Here is a 25,365-nt window from a genome sequence, read left to right as displayed (position 1 = left end):
AGAGAACCACGAGCTGCTGGGTGCACAGCTCCACCTGCATCCCGAGCTGGCCCCTCCAGCCTGGCATCCACGGGGGCTCTCAGCCACCCCCAGGAGGCTGTGAAGGCAGCCGACGGCTCCCCGAGGCCTCAGCAGGGTGTTCCCCTATTTTTTCTGAAAACTGAGACGAGCAGGTTTGTCCCCCCGATGTCCTGGAACAGCAGAGAGCCTTCATCCTTGCTGGAGTCTTGGTTCTGGGGCATCTGCTGAGACGGGAGCTGGGGATTGCTTTTCCTTCAGCCTCTGTGGATCAGCCCTAATCTTGGGTCCTGCTTGGCTCTGACTAAAACCTGAGATGCCTGCTTCCTCAGGAGGGGCCGTGTGCAGTGCAGGCACTGCTGAGGGGCACCCGGTGGTCTGGGGCTTCCACCCACAGGATGAGGTGCCCCAGCCCTGCCGTGTTACATCTGGAGCTACGGCTGCTCCCTCGGATCTTCTGGTGAGTGGGAAAGACCAGCAGCACCAGCCAGTGTGTGCACGGAGACGCTGAGGTACCTTCTTCCTTCTGCACACTGAATGGAACAGGCTGGTGCCTCCTCCTTAACAATGGAGAGAAACCGCAGCCACTTGGGGCAAGCCCACTTCAAGCTGGTAATCACAGCCAACTCGTGGGCAGGGAGGCGGGGAGGCGGGGTCTGCAGCGGGCCCTGGATGTGTGTGTGTGTGTGTGTGTGTGTGTGGCGTGTGCACAAGCTTGTGTAAGCTGCCGCTGACCCCCAGCGTCCTGGATAATTTACAGGTTAGCACTTGGCCTGCATCGACCCTTATGTTTTCAGCCAAGTCACAACAACAGCAGCAACAAAACAACCACGCGGGCCGCAGGGTCACAGCTCTGGAGACCAAACGGCAAACCCCGCGCCGGGTCAGTGTGGGTCATGAGCAAGTCACCTGCGAGGATGGTGCCAGCCAGTCAGCAGAGGGCCTTTCTCTGGGTAGAATTTATGGTGCCAGGCGAACCTGCAAACAGGCTGGGCTCCTGGGTGTGTAGAGGAAGGCCCGGTGGTGGGGCACCCAGGGGGCAGACAGCACGGAGCCTCAGGGGTCCCTTCATCTCCCGGCAGCAGCTCCGGAGGGACCCCTCCCAGGACACAGGGCTCCCGGCCATGGGGAGGCCACCTCCGCCCACTCGCCTCCAAGGAACAGCGTCCCATCTGTGGGGGGACAGATCTGACTTCTTTGTCCTGAGGTGCGGCACTTGGCCTCTGTGCTGCCCTGGGGCCACCCTCCAGTCCCTGCCCCTGCCGCAAGCCCCTTCTGGGGTCTGCAGAACAAAGTCCATGCCCCTTGGGGGGCTTAAAGTCCCTCTGGGGTGACTCTCCCCCATCCCACCCCCCACGGCCCTTGCTCCTCTTCCTGCCTTGGGGCCTCTGCGGATGCCCCCTTTGCCCGGGCCGCTTTCCTTCCAGGCACCTCCAGCCTCCGCAGACCCTCCTTGTCCACACCCTGGGGTCTAGGGGATCCCACTGCCTGAGCAACCCTGAGCCAAGAGCATGAGGTCCCTGTGGGCTGAACCCTAACAGAGGCTTGGGGAGGTCCCGTACCCCCACACCTTTCCGGAGGCGTCCACTCCCAGGGCCCAGCTGAGAAGACTCCAGTCCTGGTTAGACGCTGGGCACTGCACTGGGACCCCAGAGAGCACTGGCGCCACCAGGAAGGTCCGCTTGGTTGGTCTTGTGAGACTCAAAGGTAACCGCAGGGTCAGTGTGCACATGGCCAGGGGTTGGGGGTGGGCAGGCTCAGCCCAGAGGTTCTGGTCCTGCGGTCCCCCCTCCCACCTCCCACCCTCTTCCCCCACCAGTGGCGTTGCGGAGTGGGGGGGCCTACCCCTTCCCCGCTTCCTCTCTCCTCCCCTTCTCTCTCCACCCCTCCCCTCCGCTCTCCTCCCCGCCCCCGTGGCATCGCGGGGGTTAACGCGGGGCGGGGCGAGGCGGCGGGCGGAGCCGCGCGGCCGCGGGCCAGGCGCCGAGGTGCGCGCGGAGCGAGGTGGCCGCAGCGTCTCCGCGCGCGGCCCGAGCCCGGCAGGAGCGCCGCCGCCGCCTCGGCCATGCGGTTCCCGGCCCGGGGGCCTGGGCTGGGGCCCGCGCCGCCCCCCGCGCGCCGCCCCCGCTGAGCCTGCGCCCGGCCGAGGCGCCGCCCGGCACCATGGTGCAGAAGTCGCGCAACGGCGGCGTGTACCCCGGCCCGAGCGGGGAGAAGAAGCTTAAGGTGGGCTTCGTGGGGCTGGACCCCGGCGCGCCCGACTCCACTCGGGACGGCGCGCTGCTGATCGCCGGCTCCGAGGCCCCCAAGCGCGGCAGCATCCTAAGCAAGCCCCGCGCGGGCGGCGCGGGCGCCGGGAAGCCCCCCAAGCGCAACGCCTTCTACCGCAAGCTGCAGAATTTCCTCTACAACGTGCTGGAGCGGCCGCGCGGCTGGGCGTTCATCTACCACGCCTACGTGTGAGTGGCCGGCGGGGGCGCGGGGCGCGGGGGGCTCCCCTCGGCGCCCCTCCGACGTACCCCCCTGGGGCCCCCCCTCGGCGCCCCCAGCGCGTGTGTCGGAGCGCGCGCGGCGCGTCCCTGCGCGTGGGGTCGGGGTCCGGGTCCGGGTCCAGGGACGGCGCCCCCCGCCGAAGTGTCGGGCGGAGACTGGAGAGATTTTGGAGAGCGGTTTTGGAGCGCGCAGGCAGGAGGGGGTTCCGGGGTCCGGGGCAGTTCAGGTCGGCGTGGGGGGCTCCAGGCCGGGTCGCGCGCCCCTCCCCCGCGGGACGGAGAAGTGCGGGCGCCCCAGCCCCCTCCTCACCAGGGAGGCCCCTCCCCGCGGCCGCGGCGCCGAACAAAGGGCCGGCCGGGGAGAGAGGGTGGCGGGCGCTGGATCTGGGCTCTCGAGGACTCTCGGGGACCCTCGGGGCTGGGGCCGCCCCACCAGGCGGGGGCGGCGGGGAGGCTCTGGTCTCTCCTCCGCCATCCTCCCAAGCCTCTGTCCCTCAGGCTGGGGGGAGATTCTGGGTTGCTGACGTGGGGGAGGGGCCCTCACATGACACCCCCACCCCCGCCCCGGCCCCGCGCGGCCCCCGCAGCTCCCGCACGCAGCGCGGCTCTGACCCATCTGCAGCCGCCGGCCACCCCCGTGCCCATCTGGGCTCAGGACCCCGTCCTTGGCGGAGCGAGGCCGGGGGAGGGGCTGCGGCAGACCCGGGACCCCCAGCCCTGGCCCTGGAGGGGCTGTCCCTGCTCCCCGGGGAGGCTCAGGTCACGGCTGCCTCAGGTCGGGCTGCTGGGGGGTGGCTGAGCCTGCGCTCGTGCGCACACGGGTGTTCCGCGTGTTCCGTGTGCGCGCGCGGCCTCCCCGCGCCAGGGCGCTAGCTGCTCTCGCATCCCAGCTCCACGCGGGCCCGCCGAGCTCTGGGACCGGCCATTTTGTGTGAGAGGCATTTTGGGATGGGAATGAGGAGCTGAGTGGCGATGCGCTGGCCGGGCACCCACCTGGCCGAATGCGGCGTGTGCCCCGCGAGTGTGCCCCAGCGTGCGTGTGGCCTTGAGTGTGCCCTCAGCAGACGCTCCGTGGAGTGTGATCTGGGAGGATTTTGGGGTAGGGGATGGTCTCAGAGGAAAAAGCGAGGCCACTTGCAGGGGGTCTCTCCTGGGGGCCCCTGGGCGTGCAGCCTCCGAGGTGGGCCTGGGACTACCCAGGCAGAGGCTTCTGCGACCTCCTGGGTCCCGAGAGGGCACCAGCCCCTGCTGCCCCCAGGATGTGAATCTGGCCTTTCCAGTCCAGGGTCCATGCCCTGGGTCCCGGATGAGCCTCCATGTCCTCGGAACGGCCTCTCCTTTCGGCCCTCACCTGGCTGAGGCCATCGGGCTCTTGGTGGACTGGTGCTGGTCAGTCAGGTCCCAGCCCAAGGTGACTTCCGTGAGGAGGATGGGACAGAGCCCAGCCCACGGCCCGCCTGCCCAGGTGGCCTGGGCCTCGGTGGCCGGCGCCCCACTCTGCGTCTGACCTGTGGTGCCGCCAGGAGTTTGTCCTGCTTTGAGTCCGGGATCCCTGGGCCGAGCGTGGCTGTTCCCGGCCAGCAGCATCTCCTGAGGCTCCTGTCAGGCCAGCAGCTCTCTGCCTGGCCACCCCCACCTGGGCCTGCATTGGTCTGCCCCTCTGTCCCTCTGTCCCTCTGACCCTCCTTCCTATTTCTGTCTTCTGAGAGTGGCTGTGTCCAGAGCTGTGGCAAAGCGTGGGGAGCCCTTGCACATGGGGTCTGAGCCGTCTCCCGAGGGCCCTGGGTTGGGACAGCCCCTCTGTAGAGCAGCGGCATGTGGGGATTCTTCAGAGACCCTCAACATCCGAGCAGCCCGCCCACCCGCCTGCACAGGCCTCTTAGCTCCTTCACTGTGGGCACGGGGCTCCCTGAACCTCCCTGGGCCCCCAGCTCCCCGGCCAGGGTGGCTTGGACTCAGGGAGGCGGCCCCACTGGCTGGATTTTCTGAGGGGCAGGGCCGGAGAGCAGGGTCTCTGGTCCTGCCTCGGGTTGGACACTTGGGGCTGGTCTCAGAACCTCTGCATACGTCAGTTTTCCGTCGGTAATTTCGGCACAGCTGCTTCTCGCCCTGGGCTCTGTGGGGTGTCCCCCTCTTCCAGGCCGGCCCGGTACCCTCTGTGGAAGGGACAGTCCAGGCTCAGCACTGCTGGTGCAGCTCACTGCCTGGCCCCCACGTCCCTGGCATGGAGTTCTCTGCTGTCGCCGTGGCCCAGTGCATCCTTGGGGTGCAGCCACCCCAACTTGGGAGGCCTGTTGGCCCGGTGTCCTCTGCCGGCCCAGTGTGGACTGGCTTGTGTTACTCATTGGCCGTGATTTGTCTGTTTATTCATCAGTTAAATGGATATGGAGGTGAGTTGGGCCTGGGGCGGCCGGGGGTGGGGGACGGCTGGGCTCCCTGGCTGCTCACTCAGCTTTGGCTGGACACAGGTCCCCAGGGCCACACCTGCCTTTTGCCTGTTACCACCAGCATCTGGCTTTATAGAGGTCAAGTTGTGAGAGCCTTTCTGGGCATCCCTGCTGGACCCGGGGTGGCCACTGCCTGGGGTGGAGAGGGCGGTGGCTGCTGCCCCATGACCCCAGGGCTTGGTGGGCGTCAGGCCAGGCCCCGCTGCCCCCGAGCTGGGGAGGGGCTTTCTCCACCGCGGCTCCTCTGTGGGGAGCTGTGGCCTCTGCTCACACTGCCTGGGAGCTTCCCCAGAAGCTCTGGAGACAGGGCTTCCCTGAGCCAGAAGGGCGTCTAGGACCTGCTCTCCACCTGGTGGGTTGGGTGCCGGCCCAGCTCTTCCAGGCCCTCCCAAAGGGATTGTGACCGGCAGAAGTGGCCCAGACTCAGCAGATGATGTGCCCCTGGGGCTGCCGCAGGGGACCCTGGGCCGGAGCTCCATGGGGGCCCTTCAGAGCCTGAGCCCCAGGCTCAAGCCTCTCTCTCCTGCTGCCCAGCTGCTCACAGCCGGGACCTGCCCCGGGCACTGCTCCATCACGGAGTTGAATCTCCTTGTCCAGGCTCTCCGCATGGGTTGCTGGGCGTGCGAAAGGGAGCTCTGCTCCACTCCCGCTGGGTGCCAGCCTCAGTGACTGCTCAGTTCGAGCCCACCAGAGGGTCACGCAGCCCCATCTTTATGGATGGGGAAACTGAGGCTGAGGAAGGTTGAGGAAGCTCCAGAGTCCTGCTTAACTGAAAGGGGGCGGTCCCAGCTGAGATGAGAGCTTGGGGGTGGAGATTGCTTAAACTTGACAGCAGCCAAGCCACGTTGAGTGGCCAGGGTGAAAGTGTGTTTGGAATAGGCCGGATGGGCACTCTGGCACCGGAGGCCTGTCCGTGGGGTTCGCTCTGCCGTCTTGGCTTTCGGGCCAGGCCTCAGATGGGATCCCGGGTTTCGGGGGCCTGTGGCCCTGGGCTGCTTGGACAGATACTGTCTCTCATTTCACTGCAGGGGGTCCTGGGGCTGGAGGGCCTCGTTCAGGTCGCCCGCTGTCGGGGCCCAGGCGATTCCCCCACACAGCCCTGGATAACTCGGGTTGTGCCGGGGCCCAGGCTGCCCGGCCCCTCCCACCCCTTCAGCTCCGAAGCAGATGCGAGCCCTGGGAGGGCTGGCTGGGGTGGGCAGCTCCGGGCGCAGGGGTGGGTTCGGCCGCTCTCTTCTTGGTAGGGCTGCTTTAGGCTGTACCCAGCACAGAGGGGGACCCGGGCGGGACCAGGATCCGGTCTTTGCTGATGGAGCATTTTGTGCCGAGAAAGAGACTGGAGTGTTTGAAAGGCCACATTCCCCTTCTTCCCACAGCCTCCTGGGTGGGAAATCTTACAGAAATTTCCTGAAAGGTGAAAAAGCCTCAGAGAGCGGCGGCTTCCAGAGAAACCTGATTTCTTTGGTTCCTCGGGCATCCCTTGGCCTGGCAGGAGGTCTTGGGCCTCCTGGCAGGATTTCTGTCCCTCACCAAATAATTTAAAGTGAAATTACTATGGAGTGATAAAATATTTCATTTTATTTTTTATTTTTGGTGATGGCGTCTCACTGTGCTGCCCAGGCTGGAGTGCAGTGTTGAGATCTCAGCTCACTGCAACCTCTGTGTCCTGGGTCAAGGGATTCTCCTGCCTCAGCCTCCAGAGTAGCTGGGACTACAGGCGTGCACCACCACACCCCGGTAATTTTTGTATTTTTTAGTAGAGATGGGGTTTTGTCCCATTGGCCAGGCTGGTCTTGAACTCCTGACCTCGTGATCTGCCCGTCTCAGCCTCTCAAACTGCTGGGATTACAGACATGAGCCGCCCCACCTTGCTGAGGAGTGATAAAATATTGTACATGACTCTGCCTAGGTACACGGTGGAGTCAGTCACTACGCACGTTCTGTGTCTGCAAGAGGATGGGAACACTGGTGGATTAGCAGGAAGCTCCTGATCATCCCACAGGTGACAGCAGGGAAAACCTGATTTATTAGAAATCGCTGCAAGCCAATCTCTGCAGAGGCCCCGGTGGCCTGGGTGTGGGCACAGCCGGGGATTCTCAGCCTCCCCAATGCTGATCACGTGGGAGGCCGGCCTCCAGCTTTGAAAAGGCTTAGATCCTGGAGTGTTTTGAGCTGTGGTCACTTCCGAGGGCACAGGCTGAGTGCGGTGGGGTGGAGTGTCTGCAGATAGCGTTTTGGTCAATAAATGAACGAACTGATGGATCTCCGCTACTCCCTGTGCTCCTGACACGTCCATGCCCTCTGTGTGCACTCGGCAAGACTGTCTGGTAGCTGTTCCCAAGAGCACGGGGCAGCCTCAGCCCTGTAGGAGTGACATTCCACAGACACACACAGGAGCCGGGCCAGCCTCAGCCCTGTAGGAGATGACATTCCACAGACACAGACGCAGGAGCCGGGCCAGCCTCAGCCCTGTGGGAGATGACATTCCACAGACACAGACGCAGGAGCCGGGCCAGCCTCAGCCCTGTGGGAGATGACATTCCACAGACACAGACGCAGGAGCCGGGCCAGCCTCAGCCCTGTGGGAGATGACATTCCACAGACACAGACGCAGGAGCCGGGCCAGCCTCAGCCCTGTGGGAGATGACATTCCACAGACACAGACGCAGGAGCCGGGCCAGCCTCAGCCCTGTGGGAGATGACATTCCACAGACACAGACGCAGGAGCCGGGCCAGCCTCAGCCCTGTGGGAGATGACATTCCACAGACACAGACGCAGGAGTCGGGCCAGCCTCAGCCCTGTGGGTGATGACATTCCACAGACACAGACAGAAGCCGGGCCAGCCTCAGCCCTGTAGGAGATGACATTCCACAGACACAGACGCAGGAGCCGGGCCAGCCTCAGCCCTGTAGGAGATGACATTCCACAGACACAGACAGGAGCCGGGCCAGCCTCAGCCCTGTAGGAGATGACATTCCACAGACACAGGCACAGGAGCCAGGCCAGCCTCAGCCTGAAGCTGCTTCCAGTGTCAGGACATGGATCTGCTGCACAGAGTCAGTTCTTCTCTACGAAAATGGGCAAGTCCAGAGGACCAAGGAGGACCTGTGAGGACCTCGAGTCCAGGGGGGAGGGATGTGGATGGTTGAGCCGCTTTGCCCCGGGTCTGGGGAGGGGCCTCCTGTGCTCTCCCAGTGTCCACTTGAACTTGGACGGGAGGCTGGCGCCAGGGGCCAGGACGTGTCCCGTCAAAGGCTCACGGGAGAGCAGTGTGCCCGTTTTGGGAGATGGGGGTGAGGCTGGTGGGGTGGTGCCTGCGATGTCCCTTGTACCCGACATGTCATGATCACAGACAGAGACAGACAGAGCCCAGGCGGGACCTTGGGAAGCGCTGAGTCGGAGAACTGCTTCGTGTGTGTGTGTGTCTGCGGATGCAGCCCCCCTCCCCTCCGCCTCCACCCCGTGAGACGTGCCCCTGTTTGGCTGTGACCTGTGAAGACTGTTCCCAGGGCCCTGCGTTTGTCATGAGTCGGGGCGGGGGGGGTTGGGGCATGAGGCTCAGGGAGGGCAGGGCTGGGGCTCTCGCTATGGTCCCAGATGCGAGTTTCCTCGTCTGCACGGTGGGGGCACCCGTTCTGCGTCTGCCTCGTGTGATTGCCACGGGGATTACGCATGCGAGGCACTCCACACGACGCCTGGCGTGACGTTCACAGAGCTCAGCTGTCGCCGTGGCCGTGAGGTGCGTTCAGAAGAATGGAGGCCTCACCCCGGCGGAGCATGGAGGCCAGGAGGAAGGCCGCCGGCCGGTCCGTCTGTCTGAGAATGGGTCCGATTCTCAGCCCCGTTGTTCGGCGGCTGGGCGGTGATGGGGAGGTCTGTGCTGCGGTTCCGGGGGAGGTCCCGGGTTGACACTCGAGGCCCCGGCTCCAGCGTCGGGAGCTTGCCTGCTTGTCGTGTGGGACTGGCTGCGGAACGAAGGTGCCTGCCCCGTGTGTGCTGGGTGTTCGGGGGTGTCCTTCCTCCTGTCCTGGCTTCTGGCATGTTCTCAGCATCCTGAGCGTTGAGGCTTGGAGGACAGGAATGGTCTTCGGCTTGAAACACAGCAGTGAGGGCAGGTTTTACCCGTGAGCCGCTGAGGCCGTGGAAGAGGAAGGAGCGGTGATGCAAGCTTTGGTTTCCACGCGGGCTGCGCCGGAGAAGCCACCAGGACACGTCAGCCCCAACGCGGGCGCAGCAGGGAGGCCGCCTTTAGCGCGGAGCGTGGAGCTACAGCCGCCGTGCCGGAACCTGGGCGCCTGCGGCACGGCCGTGTGCCTCTGTGGGGCTGGAGCTCCGCTCTGCCTTTCACAACACTGGCAGCCCGGGGGTCGCCCAGTGGCGCCTTGCTGAGGGGAGGCCCTGCACATGCTCGGAGGAGGAGGCACGGCCTCCTGTGTATGGTGGGCGGCACCCGTTCAACGGCTGGAGGACTAAGTGGCTCAGGAGGCTGCGTAGCAAATGGGTTGGTCTGGAGTCTGGGACATGGAGGGTTAGAGTTTTCGTTGTCTGAAGCTAGGATGGGTCACGCTTTTAATTCATCCAGGAGGAAATGGGGTGAGGAGCTCTGGCTCTTGCTGCCCTGATGGGAGTGCGCTGAGGTCTGGCAGACTGGAGAGCTGCTGGGATGGCCTCAGCCCCAAACCCGAGTCTGTTGCTTCTGGGGGCCCAGCCAGAGGTTCCCAGTGAGACCTCTGGGGCCAGCACTTCCAGGAGGATGGGCACTTCTGAAGTAACGTGCCTGGGTGACTTTGTGTGGCTCTTCTTTCTCTGTAACCCGCTCTGAGTCGTCTTGTTGAGTGTTCTAGGGTCATGGGCATCTGCAGCCCATGGAGAGGGTGGGGCGTGTTGGGGAGACGCCCTGGGAAGGGCAGGGGAGTCCTGAGTCCCATGGGGAGAGCCCCGTGCGCAGGGCTTGGCTGATCCGCTGGCAAGTTTGAATGCTGATCAGTGTGTCACTTGCTTCTGAGTCAGCAGGCCCCGGCCCCCGTGCACTGAGTGGCTGGGTTCTGGAAGCCCTTTCCTGTGGAGAGTGGAGCCGGAGTGTGGGCTGCAGGCCCAGGGCCGTTCCTGCGTGGGGACCAGAGTGCAGGCGCTTGCTCCTGTTGGCAGTGGGCCTGTGCTGTGCTCCCGGGGGGATTAGGCGGCCCCGGTGGAGGCCTCGGTCTTGAAAGGGGTCCTTGCACTGCGGTGCAGGCTGCTGTGCATCGGGGGTGTGACTCACGGATCCCCAGGACAGTGTGTGGTGGAGGACGGGCGACGTGATCTCTCCACAGAGCTTCATGTCCCTTCTAAACCACAGACCCTGTGCCCGGTGAGGGGCTGGGGTGGGGGAGGCCTCGGGCACTTGGCGTCCCCTCCCCCCTCAGGAGGCGTCTGCTTGGGTGGAGAGGCAGGCCTCCGAGAATGCTTCTCCCGGGACACCAGCTGCCCGGAGCTCCCAGTGCCGGCAACGTGGCTGGCCCTGGGCAGGGGATGTGGGTGACCTCTTGCAGGGGAAGGGGTGGTTTGGAACATGGCTGCCTCGCTCGGGGGATGAGGATGTTTTCCAGACATGCTCTGGAACTGTCATTAGGCTCCACTGCCTGCCCAGCTTGAGTAAAATTAGTCTTTAATTTTTTTGGATTAGCGGGAATGATTCTTTGGATGTACAGAAGAGCAGTCCTGTGGGGAGCTGGCTCAGCACTCAGTCTCCGATCCCTGAATCATCTCAGTGTGGGGGGGCAGCTCCTGGGGGGCGTGACGGGCTGGGCTCCAGGCTGCCCGGCCTGCAGGGAGCCTCCTTCTGGAATCTTCCTCGGTAGCTGGGCATGGAGGCATCTGCCTGCCCCGCCTCGTCCTCAGGCCTTCTCTAGTTCTGTTCCTTCCCACGGAGCCCTTAGCCTTGACCTGAGCTGAAGGCCTGAGGACTTTCGAGTTTGCTTTTCTGTCTAGGCTTGGAAAACACAAGAGAAGGGTGAGTGGGAGCGGAAGGCCAGGTTCTCCGTGGCTCCCCGTCCTGGGAGGAGGTGGGGAGAAGCTTCGGGCAGGGATGAGAGGTTGGGGTCCCTGCTCCGAGGGGCTGCGGGTGCCTGGTTAATGTGTTTCTGGGCCTGTGTGCGGGTGCAGGGTTCTGAGCTGGGGCTCAGGGTGCAGAGGGCACGTGCTGGACTTCAAAGTTTGTCCATCGTGGAGGCTGAGGCCAGGGGAAGGGCAGTGCACTCAGCCGGCTGGGGGCGCTTCCCTGGAGGAGTGTGGTCAGGGTCAGCGCAGATCGTCGCCCTAGGTTGGAGCAGGAGGTGGCCTGGAGTCCCCTTTGTAGACCAGATGGGGCCGGGCAGGGCCTGATGTCCGTATTCTGTTATTTATTTATTTTGAGAGCAGGCGCCTCACTCTGTGGCCCAGGCTGAGTGCCGTGGTGTGAGCATAGCTCACTGTAGCTGGGAAGTCCTGGGCTAGCTCTAGCCTTCCGCCAGCTGGGAGATGACCCCCTTCTTTTTTTTTTTGAGACGGAGTTTCGCTCTTGTTACCCAGGCTGGAGTGCAATGGCGTGATCTTGGCTCACCGCAACCTCCGCCTCCTGGGTTCAGGCAATTCTCCTGCCTCAGCCTCCCGAGTAGCTGGGATTACAGGCATGCGCCACTATGCCCAGCTAATTTTTTGTATTTTTAGTAGAGACGGGGTTTCACCATGTTGACCAGGATGGTCTCGATCTCTTGACCTTGTGATCCACCCGCCTCGGCCTCCCAAGATGACCCCCTTCTTATCTGTTCTTCCAGATTAGGTCAGATTCACACAACACGCACACACAGAAAAGACATCCACAGGAACCCTGGACTGTGTAAAGTGACATCCAGCCCGGGTTGATTTGCTCCCTGTGAGCTGCCCCGTCCCCGCCCTGTCTGCACGGCGCCTCTCCTAGGGCCGTTCTCTGCCCCGGGTCCGCCACGGACCCTCTCCTGGGGCGGTTCTCTGCCCTGGGTCCGCCACGGACCCTCTTCTGGGGCGGTTCTCTGCCCTGGGTCCGCCACGGACCCTCTCCTGGGGCCGTTCTCTGCCCCGGGTCCGCCACGGACCCGTTCCTGGAGCTGTTCTCTGCATGCGTGCCTCAGTGCAGCCCAGACCTCCTTGCCCTGACAGACGCGGTCCTGTCCGCCCACTGCTCAGGCGAGGCCCCTCACTTCTGTCACATGATCTCAACTCAGCTCTTGGCTAATTAAAACAGCACCCATGGGAGGGGATGGTCTTGGATAAGCTGGCTTGGCTCTAATTGCAGAGGCAAGAAGCCGGCCGGGTACCCTGTCCCAACGTGTCTGTGTGTTCACTCACCCCTCCTCACACGTGTGGAGCCGCTCCGTGTCCTGCCGTGTGTGTGTGGCCGTGCCTCCTCTGCCCTGCTCACGACTTCTCTGACCAGTTCGCACTGATGGACCTTGAAGCAGGTGCTGGGACTTTGCTGCTGCGAATGGTGCTGCATGGGGCTCCGTGCACACCTCCACACGTGTGCAGGGTGAATTCCTAGAAGCCGTCTGGTTGCTGTAAAAATGTTCTCATCTCAAAGGCTGCTTCTCCTTGGACCAAATGTGCAGAGAAATTGACGCTCACTTTTCCTGTCATTGAAAAGTTACATCTTTATGGAAACCCGTCCAGGCTGGAGACAGAAGGTGGGTGCAGGGAAGGGAGGCTCTGGGCCCCACTCCTGGCCACTTGCTGCTCATGTGGCTGATGTGGGGGCAGATGCCCTGTTCCCTGGGGTAGATGTGGCCTCCTCCCTGCTGCCTGGGGTAGGTGCTATCTCTGGCCTCCTACCTGGCTGGGCACTGGGGCCATCCTTGGGGATGGGGGGAAGGGGTGTGGCGGGAGTGGGGAAGAGGAGGGCCTCGCCGGGTGCTGGCCGTGGTCCTGACCAGGAGCTGCAGCTGTGTCTCCTCGTGGGCCAGAGGTCTCTTGGTGATTCCTGGCATCCGCCCAGGCCACAGAGTCGGGGGCTTGGCTCACCTCTGGGTGGCTTCAGGGAGGGGCTGGTGTTTGGGAGATGCCTGCCTGAGGAATGATTGCAAGGGGTTGCTGGGACAGGGTACCCGGCCGGCTTCTCTCCTCTGCAATTAGAGCTGAGCCAGCTTATCCGAGACCATCCTCTCCCAAGGGTGCTGTTTAATTAGCCAAGAGCTGAGTTAAGATCCCATGATGGAAGTAGGGGGCCTCGCCTGAGCGGTGGGCGGACAGGACTGCGTCTGCCAGGGCGAGGGGGTCTGGAGGCCCTGCTGCCCTTCGTTTCTTAAGTAAACACTTGGTCATGGGTTATTTTCTTCTGTTGACAAAGATAAGCACACCCACTGCAGGAGACGGGGACATGCGGGAAGCAGGAAAGGACGTTTGCCCTTCCTGATTTCTTCCCAGGCGCCCGTGCCCTCCTGTGCCCGCCCGTGCAGTTCCGAACAGAGCAGGATTCAAGCGGCCCCATCCTTGCAGTGTTGACGGCGTCTTGTCCGGACTTCTCACGGGCGAGATGAGCCCCTCGAGCCGAGTGGTCGCCGTCGGCGCGCCTGTCCGGCCGCCTGTGGACACAGGTAGCCACAGAGTCGCCGTGTGGTGGGAGTCCCCACGTGGATGTCGATGCCACGTCTGTCCTGGGGACATGTCCGCATGACTTGGGGATCCAAATGTGTCCCGTCCAGGCTGTGCTGCAGGCCCTGGGTCTGCCTGAATGTGAGTAGGTGACCAGGACCAGCTGAGGCAGCCCTGACCCTGTGCTGCTTCACCAGGAAGGCTGGTGAGGGGAGAGGGAAGACCCAGGCTGGCCCAGGAGGGGTTCGTGTTGGAACGAGGTTCTTTCTGTGGGGTGAGCCCTCTGTCGCCAGAGGTGTGCAAGTGGAGGCCAAGAGAGGGCATCACTAGGACGTTTGTGGGGGCCAGGGACTGGAGCTGAGCCATGGACCAGCTGAGGGCACTGGCCTGCTTGGAGGGGGTTAGGCCCTGCTGTCCTCCGGGGGGCCTCGGTCAGGAGTGCCTCTGTTGAGGTGCCCTCAGCATCTGAAAGGGTTTTGGGTGGGGCTGACGGGCAGCTTGAGCCCATGAAGGGAGCATGGAGTTTCTCAGGAGGAGTCCCCTTGTTGAGGAGGGAGCCCGTCCACACCCCAGCTCCCTGGGGGCGTTTCTGCCTCATGAGGCCTTTGCTTTTGGAAGCTGCCAAGGGACGGGGTGGGACCTGCAGGGTTGAGAGTGCAAGCCAGGCCGAGCAGGCCCCTCAGAGGTGCCAGGGATGGGGGTGTGCGTGGCAGGGAAGCTCCGGAGCACAGGTCTGAGGAGGAGTAGGCTGGGCCAGGGCCGGAGCCAAGCTTCAGCCACAGAGGGAGAGGCGATTCTGCAGCTCACAGGGGCCCCGGGCGCTGTCTGCTCCCTGGGGTGTAAATGTACCCATCCACACTCCAGCTTTCCTGCGGGGGCTGTAGCACCGTCAACTCTCTGAGTCTGGAGGGGACGAGGTGTGGTGAGCATCGGCACTCCCTGCCCAGACCTGCCCTGTTCCAGAGAGAAACTGAGGCACAGGTGGGCGCCCTGGGCAAAGAGCCACTGATGGGCAGGCAGGTTGCCCTCATGCACTCGCCGTCCCAGACCTTGACGGCACGCTCGGTTTATTTTCTCTTTTAAAAATAGAAGTTAAATTCTCCCAACGTACACATAGTACTTTAAAGTGAGTAGTTCACAGGCGCTTAGAGTGGAGGAGTTCGTGGCGGTCTGCCGCCGCCAGCCCCATTTGAAAACTTGTCACCCCACGCGGACACGCGCTGGTCTCCTTCCTGTCTCTGCGAGTTGCCTGTTTCATTTTATTTTATTTATCTTTGAGACAGGGTCTCTTTTGGCCCAGGCTGGAGGGCAGTGTCGCAATCACAGCTCACTGCAGCCCCGACCTCCTGGACTTAGGGAACCCCAGGCCTCTGCCCCCCGAGTAGATGGGACTGCAGGTGCCCACCACATCTGGCCAATTTAAACAAATTATTTGTAAAGATGGTATCTCACTATGTTACCCAGGCTGGTCTCGAGCCTCGCAAAGCGCCAGGAGTACAGGCGCGGTCGCCGTGCCCGGACGCTTCTCGTGGGTGGCGTGGCGTCCGTGCCCTTTTGTGTACAGCTGTCCATGCTGAGCCTGCCCTTGGGTCCCTCCCTGTGTGGGGTCGAGAGTCACTGCCTCATCCTCCCCGTGGCCGTACGGGTGGACCTCAGTTTGTCCACTCACTCACTGGCTGGACGTTGGGTTGCGTCTGCCGTGAGGCTACCGTGGACAGGCCATGAGCGTCTCTGACACGCCGTCATTCCTCTTGGGACGAGGCCTGCGTCACGTGTGTTCAGTGCCCTGGGTGGGGTGTGCCCCCCTCATCTCTGCGCCCCCGACCCACACAGGCCCCCTCCTGGGGCCCTTGCCCTGCTCTTCCTGCTGTTCGGAAGGCGGTGCCGTCATGCCTGGGTGTGGGCCCTGGCCCAGCTGCCGGCCTGGGCTCTCGAGCGGGCTCAGCTTGGCCAGGGCAGGGTCTTAGCTGCCGCCAGCCTGGATGTGGGGGTGACCCCTCCATGCAGGTTCTGGGCTGTGCACTCGGAGCCAGTGTGAAGAGAGGATGTGGGGCCTCCCTCCGGGAGGGTGAGCAAACCCCTGCCCTGTGGGTTTAGCCCTGTGGGGCTCAGACCCCTGGAGAGAGAGTTGGGGGCCTCTGGGTGAGGGAGGGTCGGGCAGCTTCTCAGAGAAGGTGACCTGAGAATGAAGCCTGGGGAATGAGGAGGCGGCGACCCCAGGATGTGCGGGTGGGAGACGATTCCAGGCAGCAGGAGGTGCGTGTGCAAAGGTCTGGGGGCAGGGAGGGCACTTGCCTAAGGCAGGAGGGGAGCTGGGTGAGTGGATCGCCTGGGGGCCACCATGGGGGACTGCAGCGGCCTCGAGGGCCAGGTTGGGGCGGGTCTGTCCTCAGGGCCTGGGGCTCGCCTAGGCCAGCCGCCACTCCCACCCAGCTTCTCCGCCTGTTTCTGGGGTCGAAGGGGGTGTGGCTGGGACAGGGACACTCCTCTATGGGCTGAGTGGGGGTGCCTTCGGCTGGAATGGGGCAGTGGAGAGTGGGCAGTTGGGGCATGCTGGAAGGAAGAGCCAAGTCCAGGGGACCCCAGGCCAGGGGCTGCGAGTCCAGGGAGGTCGGGGGGCGGGTGACGCTGGATGGGGAGGGAGGGCTGGGACCTCTGTATGGGGCTGGGATGGGTGGGGGATGTGGGATGGGGAGGGAGGGCCGGGGCCTCTGCGAGGGGCTGGGATGGGCAGGTGATGCCAGATAGGGAGGGGGGCTGGGACCTCTGCCTGGGGCCAGCTGGGCACTTTGGCGCGGGTCTCTGTCCAGCACCTGTGATCTGGTGGGACATGCGGCTAACGGAGAACAAATGAGCCCTGCGGAGCTTCCGTCTCCAGGGACCGTGAGCAGGCGCTGCTAAGTCACGAGGCAGTGCCTGGGAGCTGATTTCACCGCGTGCTGAGCCAGCGGGTTTCCTGCCAGGACCTGGGAGTCCGCCCACAGCTGCAGCTCCCCAAGCCCCGGGTGCACTGCAGATGCCCCCTCTTTCTGGGGCGGGGTGAAAGCCCTGGAAGGACCCGTGGTTGCTGCGGCAGGGCTGGGGGTGTGCTGCTTGGGGGGCTGGGGTCCCTGTGAGCCTTGGGCATCCGCTGCGGGAGTGGTTAGGAACCCCTGTCTCCTACTCCTCCACTCCTGTTCCCGAGGGAGCCACAGCTGGCTGAGGGAAGCAGCCATCCTGGGCCGTGGTCAGTGGGGGGCATCGAGGGCCCCCTGAGAGCGCTTCCCTGTCCGGGGTGTTGGGGGGAGGGCTGGAGGTGCTGGGTGAGCACGGGCAGGCCCAGGCCGTTGGGGGCTGTGAGCGCCAGGCCAGCAGCTGGGCCTTCTGAGGCCTCCTGACCTGTGGCCTGTCAGGGTCCAGTTGAGCACCCAGTGTTTAGGGGCTCAGTCCCGAGGCCCACCTGGGCTCCTCGCACCCCTGCCCCGTGGCCTTAGGCTCAGGTGGGTGCTGCCGGAAGCTGCGAGTGCAAGCCACACAGTGCCGGGCAAGAGACAGCTCCGGTGTGGGGGTCCCCGTGGGCAGCTCTGCACCGAATGTGGCCCATGCCCCTCCAGCCCCAGCGGTCTGCGGTGATCGGTCCCACCTGGTTCACGCCTGGTTCACACGTAGATGCCACCAGCAGAGCTGGAGCCCGTCACTGCTGAGGTGGGAGGTGGCGTGCGTCCTGGAAGCAGAGCAGTTCATTAGACGGTGAAATTAGATTCCATGTTGCAGCCGAGGCGGCCGCCTGATGGACAAAGCGAGCGGGGCCCCCAGGGAGACCCGTGCAGTCCTGGTGCCTGCTGCGGCCTCCCGCCAGCTTCCTGCTTGGCCCCCGGCCTTGCTGTGTTCCCAGGCCCCAGCTCCAGGGAGGCTGTGCAGCCTCATCAGCGTGGATGTTATTCTGAACAGAGAATTTTGGAAGGAGGCCGCATGGGACCCCCAGGACCCCCTGCAGTGGGAGAAGTGTGCAAGCGGGGGGGCTGCTCTGGCCAGTCCCCGAATGGGCCTCTGGAAGTCTCCTTAAAGCCTCTGCTTCCCAGTCTGTGAAATGGGCACGTGAGCATCTTCCCGACCGTAGGGTTGCTTCCCTCCTGGCGGGCAGTGCATGTGCTGAGAAGCTTAGCCCGTGGGGCCGGGAGTGGAGTCTTGATGCCAGGGGCCCCTCCTGACCCAACCCAACCCCGGCTCTGAGACAGGCGGCAGCGGCTGAGGGTGGTAGGAGGTGGTGACGCCTTCCCTCCCCGCTGCCTGCCCTTCCTTCACCTGTTCCGTTTTCATTTCACTAAATACGCAAGAGGAGATAGACAACCTCAGCCAACTTGGGGTCAGCCGCTGGGAAGTGCCTGACGGGAGGATCCAGGATCACAGAGCGAGGGGCGGGGCCGTGGGAGGAGCACAGAGTGAGGGGGCGGGGCCGTGGGAGGATCACAGAGCGAGGGGCGGGGCCGTGGGAGGAGCACAGAGTGAGGGGGCGGGGCCGTGGGAGGATCACAGAGCGACGGGTGGGACCGTGGGAGGATCACAGAGCGAGGGGCGGGGCCTGGGAGGATCACAGAGTGAGGGGCGGGGGCTGTGGGGCTGACCCCGGGGGGTCTTGACCCCTCCTGCACCGAACCTTCTTCCCCAAGAGCATGAAGTGAGTCAGGAGCGGGGTGGTGGCGGCTGTGTCATGCTTTCCCAGAAAAGAAATACCCCTTCAACCAGATTGGAGAAGGAAGGCGGGGTGGGGGAGAGACCCGGAAGCAGAGGAATCTCCCTGGATGTGGGGACCCCGAGTGCGCAGGAATGTGCTTGGATGCCCTTCTGCATCTCAAGGCCTGTCGATGCTGGCGACGAGGTCAGGGGACAGGACTGCGATCTGGCCGTAGCTGGGCACCCCTCTGGCCCGGTGACCCTTTGGTCCCTCCCACGGGTTCCTCCCTGCCTGACTTCTCCTCTTTGGACCTGGGTCCCAGTTCCCAGGAGGGGTCCCCACTGTTCGGCGCTGAAGCTGCGAGTGGATGTGGGGTGCCCGATCCCCACCATGGCCTCTTGTGATGGGCACGTGGCCAGGCTGTGTGTAAGGACCTGTGGGGAGCCCCAGCCGACGCCCACGGTCCAGGTGCCCCCCTGCCCCTCTGCTCAGGTGTGGGTGCCAGGGCTCTGTGGGTCCTTCCCGCCCCCACCCCGGCGCTGCCCCCGAATCTGGAGCTGGGGACCAGCTACTTGCCATGCCTTGTCTCCTTGGCAACGGCTGCCGAGGAAGCTCCTGAAGTTGAACCCATTATGATAATTAGCCTCCGAAACTCTTTGTGTTGTAATTCTGGGCTTCAGAGAAGCTGTCCGGTCCTCCTACCATCCTCCCGCCGCTTTCTTTCCCCCATTCTTCCATCATCCAGTCACCGTCCTCCCCCATCCTCCCATTGTCCTTCCACTCCTCCCCCGTCCTCTGGCCGTCCGCCCACTGCCCTCTGTCCTCCCATTGTCTTCTCCTGTCCTCCCACCCTCCCATCCTCCCCATCCTCCTTCCATCCTCTCCATCGTCCCTCTGTCCTCCCTCCCTCCTCCCCCGTACTCCGTCCTCTCCCATCCTCGCTCCGTCCTCCCTCATCCTCCCTCCCTCCTCCCCATCCTCCCTCCATCCTCCCCATCCTCCCTCCATCCTCCCCATACTCTCTCCATCCTCCTTCCGTCCTCCTCATCCTCCCTCCGTCCTCCCTCCCTCCTCCCCATCCTCCCTCCGTCCTCCCCATCCTCCCTCCCTCCTCCCCATTCTCCCTCCGTCTTCCCCCATCCTCCTTCCGTCCTCCTCATCCTCCCTCCGTCCTCCCTCCCTCCTCCCCATCCTCCCTCTGTCCTCCCCATCCTCCCTCCCTCCTCCCCATCCTCCCTCCCTCCTCCCCATCCTCCCTCCCTCCTCCCCCTCCTCCCTCCGTCCTCCCTCTGTCCTCCCTTCCTAAGGGAGGGAGGACGGCCTTTTCTTTCTTTTCTTGCAGACTTGGCTGCTGCTTGGGCAGGAGGGGGTGGGGTGGGCTTCTCCCTTCCCAGAGCTCCCAGGGGCCTGAATTTGCCTGTGGGTTTTGGGAGACGTGGTTGGGGTGCTGCTCAGCTGAGCTGTGTGGTCTCCAGCCTGGGGCTTCCCATTTGGGCGCACGAAGCCCCAGCCCCTCCTGCTTGGCAGAACGAAGATTTCTGAGTGTCTCATCACGGGCTGGTCCTGCAAGGGTCAGGCAGAGCTGGAGGTCCCGGCCCCTGGGTGCTCCCCACACCCTCCAACCCCCTCCCCCAGGCCTTTGTTCTCTCTCAAGGGGAGGGGGTGGTCCTCGGTGGGACCCACTGCTGTGTCCTCCAGAGAGTCTACCAGGAGCCAGAACCCAGCACCAGAAGGGGCTGAGGCGGGAAGGCCTACGGGAGGGCGGGCTGCCCCTGTGGAGCCAGCGAGACCCCAGCCGAGTGCCTCATGGTGGGCTGCGTTCCCCAGCTTAGCTCGGGAGGGGCTGCTCCCACACCATGGGCCTGGGTCTGAGGGTGGTGATGGCCCCCACCCCGGGATGTCCCTGGCTCTTAGGGAGTGTCTGTCCCACATCAGGACGCTGTGCCTGGGACCCTGAGAAAACGTAGCCTGGGAGTTCTTCCCAGTGTTCCTGGGGAGCCTCCCCTCTTGAAGCCTGAGCCTGGGGGGTGCCATCGGGGGTCTCCTGCCACCCTCTCCCTCCCCTGGGTCAGAGGCAGAGCCCCTCACCCACCTCAGTGAGCCTCAGTTTCCCCTTCTCTAAGATGGGTGTGAGTGTGGATGTCTTGGGGACACGCTGTGTGGGGAGGTCTGGAAACCCCTGTGTCTTCCCCACAGCTCAGCCGATTGGGTGGCTGGGCAGCGATTCGGGACTGTGTGCAGATCGGAGGCTTCTTCCCTGGTCTGTCTGGGGCCTGAGGCCATGGCCGAGGCACTGGGATCTTTTCGTCCACCAGACGGGCCCAGATGCACCCGAGCCACCTCCTCCCTCCTCCGCGGCTCTTCCCGGGCGTCCGTCTCTCTGCCTCCCCTGCACCGGCCGCCCCCGGCGGCGCCATCTGTGCCATCTGTTCCAAAAACTTAAAAAACAAAACTGGGAGCCGTTGCCTGCACTTTCCGGGTGGGGCCGAGGTGGGGGGGGTGGGGGCGGGGGCAGGCGAGGAGGGCGGAAGCTGAGCTGGAAGGAGCCAGAGCCTTCTGAGGGGCTGGCTGCAGGAGATCCATCTTCTCCCTGAATTCTGGCTCTGTTCCTCCTGGTCCATGCCCACGGGGAGCAGCCAGCTTGGCTGCATCTGTGTGCGATCCGTCTCCAGAGTTTCTGAAATGGTTTGAGAAGCCTGGTCACCAGGGACCTGGGCCTCGTTCTTTCTTAATTTGGAGGAAGGTTCCTTGCAGCCCGAGGAGCTGGCCTTCCTGGATGCAGCAGCAAGGGCTCAGAATTCGAGTCTGCGGGGCTGTCCCCGCCTCGACCTTGCCTGTTCTCAAGTCTGGTCAGTCTCACTCTCAGCCAGACATGGACACGCCTGCCCTACTCTCTCTAGGCCTCCCCACCTGCTCTTCTCCCCTTTTCTGCTTGTGGCCAACTCCTCTTTACCCTGTAGGGTCCTCCCTCCCCCTGTACACACCTCCTCTGGGAAGCCCACAGGATTGTGTGTGTGGCTCTGCTGGGCTGAGCTGGGTCCCTGAGCCCCTCCTGTGATGGGTGATGCCCTCTGTGTCCCCGCTGCGCCTCTCCTGCCTCCCAAGACTCTGGGCTTCTGACCAGGAAGCCAGGGACCTCCCCATCCTCCCCTGCTCCGACCCCACTGAGAGTCCAGAGAAAACCCCGTTAGGCAGAGAACCACCCACAGAAACCCCGCTAGGCAGACAGAGAACCACCCACGGAAGGCGCACGAGACGTCTGCACGTTTTTCCCAGGGCTCAGTTAATTGAAGAACTTGGCCGGCGAGTGCAGGAAATTAATCGCGGCTTGGAAATGGGACGTCCCTGGCGCGTGGTTTGCATGCCTGGGCGTCGGCACTGCTGCCAGCGCCCCTGCCTGCAGCCGGGAGCTTCGGGGTCAGGGCAGAGGCCTCTGAGTTGACCTCACATGTGGATGGGGCCAAATGCCCCATGGCGACAGCGCCTCAGGGCCAGTGCCTTCCTGCTGGAGGCTGGGGCTTGAGGGGGCGGGAGGAGGACCCTTGTCTCCTGGGGGGCCTCCTTGGGACCCGGATCCGCCGACCCAGGGCGTTCCTGGTGCTGCTTCGCCCACGTCCATGACAGGTGGCAGCCGGATAGGGCAGGATGGGCGGCAGCTCATGGCTTTGGGGGTGGTGGTGAGGGGTGCATTGGGGGGCAGGTGCTGGCTCTTGGACCCGGGCTGGCCCCCCAGCCGCTCAGGCCTGCCCGGCCTCCACGTGCAGCGCTGTGCTTCGTGTTTCTCACGCAGTCCTGGACCCTCCCCTCAGCCTGCAGGGACTCCTGCCCCCGCCCCGACGCCTGCCCCTGCGGCTGGAGCTCCGGCTGGCAGGTCGCCCTGGGCCGAGGCGTCCTCGCTGTCCGTGGGGAGGCTCCCGGTTCCCACGAGGCGTGTCTCGGTGGGGGCCGGCCGGTGGGGGACCTGGGCGGACGTGTGGCCTGGATCTGCCCTGGAGCCGCGGGCGGGAGACCTGGGTCTCCCCACAACTGTCCTCGGACGCCAGTGAGGGCGTTCTGCCGCAGGCCAGGCCTCTGTATCCTCTTCCAGCCTGCGATGGTCATTTTATACATCCCCTAGGCTGTGCCACGGGGCCCGGCTGGCGACCACACATCTGCCTTGATGTGCTGTGCAGGAGTTTTCCAGCGTGATGAACACTTAGTTCAGCAGATTTTGAGTTAGGCCTGTGACCCTCCGCCTTGGGGTGGGCCTCGTCCTGGCAGCTGAGGCCTAGAGAGAAAAGACTGCGGTTTCTGGAAGAAACGGAACTCTCCTCAAGACGGCAGCGTGGAAGCCGTGCCGTTTCCAGCCTGCTCTGTGGTCTTTGGACTCAGATGGCAGCATAGGCTGTTGCTGGGATTTCCGGCTGGCCCGCTGACTCGGCAGCTCCCACGCGCTCAGGGGCCTGTTCCTCAAAGTCGGTCCCCACATGGTTGGTGAGGCACCGGCTCTGCATTCAGCCCTGTTTCTTGGAGAGCTTGGTGGGACATGGCCACGTGGTCCTCTGGCCAGGATGGGGTGACCTTCCCTGCCCTGCCTGGAGCGGACCTGGGGAGACATCTCCAAGAGAGGCCTGTGCGGGGCAGAGCTGGTTGGGGTGGAAAGGGCCCTGGGTGTCCGCAGACGAAACCAGCTGCTCTGGCAGCCACGCTCCCGCTGGGCAAAGGCGGACGGGCCCATTTGAGCAGCGAGCGCAGTGGGTGCAGCTACGGCTTCGTCACGGTCCTGAGCGAGAAGCAAATAACCCCCCGCACCCACCTCCCTTGGGAGATCTCCAGGAGCCGATCCGAGTGTGAAAATGATACAGAAGAAAATGAAATGAATGAAGCACGGACTTAGGAGGACCGATGGCTGCTCTCTTTCTAGAAAGTTCTCTTTAGAAAGGCTTTCACCTGGGGAGTAAGGCTGAGGGACGGACTCGTTCACAGCCCCTGTCATCGGTGGGCCCACAGGACGGCCAGCGTGGGGGCCGTGGGCACTGGCCGTCACCGGCTTTTTAAGGGTCTTGGTGAGGCTGTGGCCGCGCTTCACGAAGGCCTCGCTCAGAGGCGGTCACGGGATTACAGCCTCTCGGCGGCATAGGGCCGGGCGTCTTCAGGGTGCATGTGGGTGGAATCTGGACTTGGGCTCACACTAGAGATGCCGAGGTTTCACATGAGACGCTTTAAGACGTGGCCCCTGCCCCTTCGCCTCTGGTTTTGCTGCCCGGTGGACAGAGCCTTCGAAGGCGCCACCCCCGCCGCCTGTGGCCGTGCAGGGCCAGGTCTCAGTTGGCTCTGGTGCTGGGATGGGCAGGTTGTGGGGCTGACCTTGGCCGAGCTGCCTGTGCCGAAGCCTCCGCCTCTGCTTCAGACCGCATGGTCCTGTGTGCTTCTGAAACACAGCCGCGTCCTTCCCAGGCCCAGGCAGTTCTCAGGAGGACCACCCGGTACCCTTCCTGGGCCGCGCAGCAGAGGCCACTGCTAGGGAGTCGGAAGGCAGAGCTGTGGGGACTGCATCTGCCCAGGCTGGAGGACTCAGGGACTTGGGGGGCTCCAGCGGGCTGGAGGGGGGCTGCAGGGGGCCATGCGGCCTCCCCACATCTGGGCGGTGTTTGTGGGGGAGATGACTGGGGCACGGATGCCCTCCTGTTCTCGGCCGGGGGGAGCTCGCCTGAGGCCCCACATGCTGGAAGCACTTTGTACACAGGACGGGCTTGACGTGAGGTCCACGTGGTTTCTGTTGGTCCACAAGGTCAGGCTTTTATTAATGCTGTTTCAGTCAAGCCACGAGCTACGTGGAGTCACGGCCACACTGTGGTCATGGCCACGCCACATGGGTCACAGTGCTGCAAACCGTACATTGCCGAGTTCTCATCCCACCAGGGCACACGTTCCACCACAAAGTCAGGTTTAACATCAGGAGGAAGAAGACACAGCACAGAGGGTTGGAAGCCGCCCGGAGGCCTGGCCTGGGCTGCCGCAGCTGCCATGAACACAGGCTCCAGGGGGAGCGGAGCCGGAGGAGGGGCTGAGTGTCCTTTTCTGGTTGGACTTGGTCTTTATTTTTTTATTTGTTTCTTTTTTTCTTTATTTTTTTTTTGAGACAGAATCTTGCTGTATCACCCAGGCTGGGGTACAGTAGCCTGGTATCGGTTCACTGCAGCATCCGCCTCTTGGTTCAAGTGATTCTCTTGCCTCAGCCTTTCAAGTAGCTATGATTACAGGTGCATGCCACCAGGGCTGGCTAATTTTTTGTATTTTTAGTAGAGATGGGGTTTCTCCGTGTTGGCTAGGCTGGTCTCGAACTCCTGACCTTAGGTGGTTTGCCTGCCTCAGCCTCCCAAAGTGCTGGGATTACAGGCGTGAGCCACCGTACCTGGCCGATTCAATGTCTTTATTGAAATTGACTTTTCTCTTTGGAAGCTTAAAAGTACAATCACTGCAGTGGAAGTTTCTGGAGTTTTCTTTCGTTGGAAGTTTTTTGCCTGCTGGTTCTTTGTTATAGGTCTATTTAGATTTTCTGTTTCTTCTTGAGTCAGTTTATTTCAATTTATTTTTTTCTTTGAGACAGGGTCTCGCTCTGTCACCCGGGCTGGAGTGCAGTGGCACGATCTTGGCTCACTACAACCTCTGCCTTCCGGGTTCAAGCAGTTCTCCCTCAGCCTCCTGAGCAACTGGGATTACAGGCGTGTGCCACCATACCTGGCTTGTTTTTGTATTTTTAGTAGAGACAGGGTTTCTCCAAGTTGGCCAGGTAATCTCAAACTCCTGACCTCAGGTGAGCCACCGTGCCCGGCCCCTGGAAGTGCTGGGATTACAGGCGTGAGCCACCGCGCCCGGCCTCCCAAAGTGCTGGGATTGCAGGCGTGAGCCGCCGCACCTGGCCCCCGGAAGTGCTGGGATTGCAGGTGTGAACCACTGCGCCCGGCCTATCTTTTTTTTGTTGTTGTTCTTAAACAAAACATCTTTTCCTCCTCCGTAGAGTGCTCTGTGAAAGACAAATGGAGTCTTTTTCTAAGATGGAGTTAGTTATGCCAAGGGCTCTCTGCACAGGCCTGCCCTCCCCTGCTTCTGAGCTCCGTGGCCCCGGCTCCACAGACACGGCCCTGCCAGCTGTCACCCGGATGCCTGCCACTCTTGTTCAACCTTGAC

General features: G+C 63.3%; 1 protein-coding gene across 7 annotated transcripts in view; it reads left to right on the top strand.

Annotated features, from left to right (window-relative positions):
- Positions 1-2,181: 2,181 nt before the first annotated feature.
- Positions 2,182-25,365, top strand: part of KCNQ2 (potassium voltage-gated channel subfamily Q member 2) — a 69,846-nt gene continuing 46,662 nt past the window's right edge. For all 7 annotated transcript variants that reach the window (XM_021672476.2, XM_021672474.2, XM_021672475.2 and 4 more), the window contains exon 1: positions 2,182-2,477. In XM_021672476.2, the coding sequence (XP_021528151.1) occupies positions 2,182-2,477 (296 nt within the window). The remainder of the gene's footprint in view (positions 2,478-25,365) is intronic.

The sequence above is a fragment of the Aotus nancymaae genome, unplaced genomic scaffold, assembly GCF_030222135.1.
Source record: "Aotus nancymaae isolate 86718 unplaced genomic scaffold, 86718_ANA_hifiasm-v0.15.2.pri h1tg000029l, whole genome shotgun sequence".
In the NCBI taxonomy this organism is placed as follows: Eukaryota; Metazoa; Chordata; class Mammalia; order Primates; family Aotidae; genus Aotus; species Aotus nancymaae.
The sequence above is the reverse complement of the archived record's forward strand: the minus strand, read 5'-3'. Positions and strand labels throughout refer to the sequence as shown.